Here is a 6,026-nt window from a genome sequence, read left to right as displayed (position 1 = left end):
AATCTCCATGGGGGGAAGGGTAAAAAGGTATTGCTATTTTTATTTGGAATATACTTTATTTGTGGTTGAATTTACTTGAAACTTGATATATATATATGCTGTTTGATATTATTAATCAAATGAAAAGATGTTGCAACGTTTCCATGAGGTATATTTTATTTGTACTCGGATTTTACTCGAAAGTTGCTCTTTGTTAAAATTGAGTAAATACGTGTTTTGACAATTTTTAAAAATCAACCCTTAAGGATGAAATGTTGTTGCTACGTTTGTATTTGAAATCTAAGATGGCGACATTACATAAAATTAAAACGTTGTAAGGGTGAATTGAGAGTTAAAATGTTTTATGGAGAAACAATATTAATTTCTAGGAGCGAAGCCGCAGGGAAAAGCTAGTAATGAAAAAAAAAACATGGTACTTTTATTATTTCCAATGAGAAATTAGTCGTGCGTACCTACATCCCAAAACGCATCCAAATCGTCTTTTAACTTTACTTGTGTTTGTACTAATAATAATTTTTTACTAGCAACAATATGGTATGTAGTATTACTTTCTTAATTTCTTTTCCAGTCTCTCTCGGAGGATTATGTACAGGTACTATAGTAGGATGGACTGGGAACATATCAAAGGATCTGGAAAATGGAAATTTCAATAATATTCAGATAAACGACGGCAGTCTGGAGTGGATAGGATCTCTGATTAACATAGGAGGGATGCTTTCATGTATTGTTATAGGACCAATGTGTGATTTTTTTGGCAGAAAACTGGGAATGCTGCTTCTGGTCATTCCTTTTACATTAGGATGGCTCCTAGTCATATATGCCAAGAACATTGAAATGATTTACGCAGGGAGGCTTATGGGTGGTTTTGCAGGGGGTTGCTTTTGCTTGTCGGCACCACTGTACATTTCCGAAATATCACAGAAACAAATCAGAGGAGCATTATCAACTTTATCCGAACTCTTATTGGTTATTGGGATTTTGATAGCGTTTATAATAGGATACATGGTTGGTGCTAAAACAACTGCGATTGTTTTAGCGACACTACCACTGATTTTCTTCTTAGTGTTCCTGACACAACCGGAAACGCCTTATTACCTGCTAAAACACGATAGAGAAGATGTAGCCTTAAAGAATTTGCAAAGATTGAGAGGAAAATCTTACGATGTTTTCAAAGAACTTAAGCAAATACAGCGCGACATCGAAGAGGAGAAAGTTCATGAGTTACCGCTTTTCCAATCGTTCAAAAAAAAGGAAACAAGAATGGCGACATTCCTATCGATTGGTCTTATGTTTTTTCAGCAAGCTTCAGGCTCCGCAGCTTTTGAAACCTATACTTCCAGCTTTTTTCACGAAGCTCACATTAACGAATCAGTATTAAGTTCGGAAGCATCGACGATTGTTATTGGCGCATTACCGATTTTATCCAATTGTATTTCAATAATCTTAATCGACCGTTTGGGGAGACGAACACTCCTTGTTATATCAGGTTTTTTTATGGCAATAACGGAAATTCTTCTAGCTATATATTTTACCTTTAGAGAAAGAGAAGTGATTTCTTCTGAAACCCTTCGCATATTCCAGTTTGTACCGTTAATTTGTTTAGGTATATTCATTATTTCATTTGAAATAGGATACGGACCTGTAGCTTGGATAAGTTCTTCAGAAATGTTTCCAACAGAAGTGAGGAGTCTACTTACAGCAGGCACTGGCGCATTCAGTTGGTTTATGGCTTTCTTGATAACAAAATTTTATTTAAATATGAACGACAGTTTGGGAATTGATGTAACATTCTACATTTTTGCCGCGATTATGGTCGCCGGTACAGCATTTCCTTATTTGTTTTTGCCAGAAACAAAAGGTAAATCTTTGGTGGAAATTCAAAGAGATCTGAGAAAGTAATAATGCGGAAATAACTCACATTGATAATTTGAAACATAATTCGAGTGTCGACAAAAATTTCATTATTATTTTTAAAGATTGATCAAAAGATCATAGTAATTCATTTACATATAATCCTTTGATCCTTATCATTATACATTCTACATAAATGTAACTCATTATGAATGATTGAATGCAATTATTTTCTGTTCAACATTAGAAGTCTTTTAGTTCTGAGGTCGATTTCTGTAAAACACATTTTTTTTTTAAAGAAATAGTTTATGAATTGAATTGGGACATTTTATCGAAAATCAGTGCGAAATTTATCAGTAATATAATTAATTAGTAACTAATTTTGGTAAAGGTCTAAATGATAGTGGGGAGGATCGAAAGAGGAGGTCTCCCACACCACTATACCATAAAAAATTCGTGGCGGTCTCACCCCCATAAAAAGTTATGGGGGTTTAAAGTTAATAAATATGGCAATTTTTTTACATTTCTAGGCATGTAAATATTTATATAGTCATTCTTAAACAATTTTCAAAGGTAAAACTAATGAAAAATACATAAAAATATTGAGAAAGTTATATAAAACATTATTTAAATATCTTTATCAATAGGGTAGGTTAGGTTACGTTATCGAGTTTTGTTCAAGTGACCACCCTCTTTCGATCCCCCACCTCCATCCGCTTGAAAATATTTTTTTATTGAATTTTATTTGAATTATAGTGTATGAAAATTGACAAAATAATCAACTTTCAATTCCCATAACTTTTTATGGGGGTGAGAGCGCCGCAAGTTTTTCATGGTTTTACTCAGGTAACCTCCCTATGTCGATGCCCCCTACCCTCTTTCGATCCCCCCTTTCCCCACCCCTTTTGTCAAAATATTCAACTTTGAACCGCCATAACTTTTTATGGGGGTGAGACCGCCACGAATTTTTTATGGTACGGTGGTGGGGGAGACCTCCTCTTTCGATCCCATCATCTAGACATTGACCCTAATTTTAATTGTCAAATAAACGTTAATTATTCATTTTTTTATATAGTAAATTAAATAAAAGGTTGACATATTTAATAAACGGCAGCGGCAGTAACGCGTGCAATGGTTTTGCTACAGTATAGTGACGTCACGCGCTCTCTACAAGGTCAGAAGCATTTTCAATTTCGGCAGCTTTTAAAATGCTGTAACGATTTTAAAAAGGATTTTTAGACAGAAGACAAAAAATTTAACTAAATAAGTCGTATGCGTAGATTCCAAATATGATATAATAAAACGATTTCATGTCCTAACCCAATTGATTAATAAAAATATATAAGGAAACTGTGACAAAATAAATAATTAAACCAGGGGAATATATTCCAAATACCGCAACACTAAAAAAAATGAAGGAGACACTTATTTGCTTAAAATGGGATAAGTACTACTCTTGGTTTAATGAAATGTTTAACTTTTTATGTTGGAAGTCCATGAATGAAATGGGAAGAGAAAAAGGCATGCAAATAAATTTTTAAATAGTAAACTAATTATACAATTTTAGGAAGTAAGACATTTTCTCATTAAATATTACTGTAGAATGTAGATAAATAAACACCTTTTTACTTGTCCACTAGTTTTTTTTTTAGTAGGATAGGAACATTATTTAGCCTATAATTTCAACCTAAATAAAATTCCTACAGTATCCAATAGTAGTGGTTCGTATTGACGTAAACTATATTAATGTCTATCAAGCTAACACACCCACACCACAAAAACACAAAACGATTTACATTACAAGACATTACGTAAAATGTAATTTTTGTCAATTTCCGGAAAGCAATAATAATTTTTATGTTCATTGATAAGTTTCAAGTAGAGGTGTCAAGTTCAGCGGTCGCGTGACTAAATTTAAAATTTAAGTCACCTTTTCTACGTGCAGCACATTCTTTTATTTTGTACTCTTGGATAAAATTTTAGGATACTAGTGACAATTTGACTGTTTTTTTCATCTTCAACTTTTCTGCAAAACTATCAGAACCAATCGAACAAATTCTTTGTATATGAGGCGCACAACTGCTGCTTAAAGCGTCAATGGTCAAAATGTATGGGGAGTTACAAGAATTAAAAGCCTTTTACATTCAATTCTTTCTTTATTCAAATTAAACAGCTTCGAATAATTTTCATTTGTGAATGATTTTCTAGGAATTAGTAACTTCTCTCTTACCACCCTATCTCCCAGTGTTATGATTTATTTGCATCATTCAAAATTACGTTACCTTTTTCATTTTTTATCTTGTTTATTAATTACGCTTAAGTGTAAATAGTACCAATTACTAAATGATTTGTTAGTAATAAGTAACAGCCAAAAAGTAACGCTGAACATGATGTAGAATATTTGCTCCAACGCAGCAGCGATGAAAATCTGGCGTCTCATTTTTCTTTTTTAATATTATCATTAAAACTTTCCTAATGGCTTCCTTATAGATACCTAATGCTTTAATACTATCTACCTATCTAATTCGAAATTCGAAACATCGTTACTCAACATTACCGATTGAAATTACAATTCGTATGTTAAAATTATAAATCTCTAATTGGAATTTGATTAAACACTTAAAATCGATCCTATTTTCTTCCAAATCGCTTAAAAATTTTAATAATATTCATTTCAAAAGAAAATATCTAAAATTTTTAAAAAAACAACGAGCTGAACACAAAAAGGTATTAAATTGTTTTTCGGAATTTTGCCTAAAATTGCATTTTACTCAATGCTACGTAACTTAAGACAAAACTATACTTTATATTCGCATACAGCGACCCAAAATACATAAAAAGTAGCTACTAGGACGACATGACAGTCAGCATTTTCACTTTCTTATAAACCATTTTTCAACAACCTCCCGCTCGCCTATATATGTTAGATACTCAAATGCATGTGTTATACATAAGCAGATAATATACTTATACAATAAGTTTACGTAAAGTATTTAAAACGTACCATACAGTTATTATAATATTGCCTAATTAAAAATAAAATGGTAAATTAAAACACTTACAGTTCCTCGAGATGCACGAAAGCGTCCAAAGTGTTTTCGTACAAATGGGTGATGTTATTGCTCGTAAGGTCCCTGAAACAAATGGAACAGTTACTGAAAATGTCGCCATCAAATCCAAATTCAGCGAGCGCGTCACTTAAAACGACACCCAGACAAACACGCCTAACACACGAGCATACAAACGCACACAATCACAATTGTGTAACTGCGAACGTTATGTATTCTGGATATGCCGTCACCCACATTTGGTCAATATATCACTTTAATTGAATCGCGATATTACAACAACGCAATGGCAACGGCAACCTGTGACAGAATTGATGCGGGATTTAGTAATTGCTCTACTACCTCGTACAGTGGCTGACAGTGAGAACTAAAACGAATATCTACCTATTAATAACAGTTGTCTTCATTAAGGAAATTCGGCGGTTTCATGAAACACACGAGAATTTGATGATTCTTTTAGAAAGGTTTTAGAAAGTTGTCAGTACTGCGTTTGGGGGGTCAAGGAGGTCTCAGGAGTAGCTGCAGCTCCGAACCCGGTGGTTGAAGTTTTCATATTTATAAAGCTGTTGGTAAATGTCTAGATGATGGCCCCCACCCCCGGGTAGATGGGATCGAAAGAGGAGGACTCCCCCACCACTGTACCATAAAAAGTTCGTGGCGGTCTCACCCCCATAAAAAGTTATGGGGGTTAGATGGGGTTGGAGGTAGGGGGGATCGAAAGAGAGTAGGGGGGATCGAAAGAGGGTGGTCACCTGAGTAAAACCCCATAAAGAATTGCGGCGGTCTCACCCCATAAAAAGTTATGGGGGTTGAAAGTTGATTATTTTGACAATTTTCATAAACTATAATTCAAATAAAATTCAATAAAAAAAATATTTTCAAGCGGGTGGAGGTGGGGGATCGAAAGAGGGTGTCTCTTGAACAAAACCCGATAACCTAACCTAACCTACCCTATTGATAAAGATATTTAAATAATGTTTTATATAACTTTCTCAATATTTTTATGTATTTTTCATTAGTTTTACCTTTGAATATTGTTTAAGAATGACTATATAAATATTTACATGCCTAGAAATGTATAAAAATTGGCATATTTATTAACTTTGA

At 33.6% G+C, this 6,026-nt stretch overlaps 2 protein-coding genes across 9 annotated transcripts in view; one reads left to right on the top strand and one right to left on the bottom strand.

The window, feature by feature from the left end:
• Nucleotides 1–2,277, top strand: part of LOC108737524 (facilitated trehalose transporter Tret1-like) — a 5,886-nt gene extending 3,609 nt beyond the window's left edge. The window contains exon 2 of the mRNA XM_018470439.2: nucleotides 569–2,277. Within this exon, the coding sequence (XP_018325941.1) occupies nucleotides 569–1,899 (1,331 nt within the window). The 3' untranslated portion in view covers nucleotides 1,900–2,277. The remainder of the gene's footprint in view (nucleotides 1–568) is intronic.
• Nucleotides 1–6,026, bottom strand: part of LOC108733869 (lutropin-choriogonadotropic hormone receptor-like) — a 210,315-nt gene that overhangs the window by 99,958 nt on the left and 104,331 nt on the right. For 4 of the 8 annotated variants that reach the window (XR_003232453.1, XR_003232454.1, XM_025980974.1 and 1 more), the window contains exon 2: nucleotides 4,914–4,985. The exons of the other annotated variants lie outside the window; for them this stretch is intronic. Coding sequence is in view for 2 of the 4 variants with exons in the window: in XM_025980974.1 (XP_025836759.1) it covers nucleotides 4,914–4,985 (72 nt within the window). In the remaining 2 variants the exon portion in view is untranslated. The remainder of the gene's footprint in view (nucleotides 1–4,913; nucleotides 4,986–6,026) is intronic. 8 annotated transcript variants of the gene reach the window in all.

Source organism: Agrilus planipennis, unplaced genomic scaffold (assembly GCF_000699045.2).
Source record: "Agrilus planipennis isolate EAB-ADULT unplaced genomic scaffold, Apla_2.0 scaffold2, whole genome shotgun sequence".
Taxonomy (NCBI): Eukaryota; Metazoa; Arthropoda; class Insecta; order Coleoptera; family Buprestidae; genus Agrilus; species Agrilus planipennis.
The sequence above is the reverse complement of the archived record's forward strand: the minus strand, read 5'-3'. Positions and strand labels throughout refer to the sequence as shown.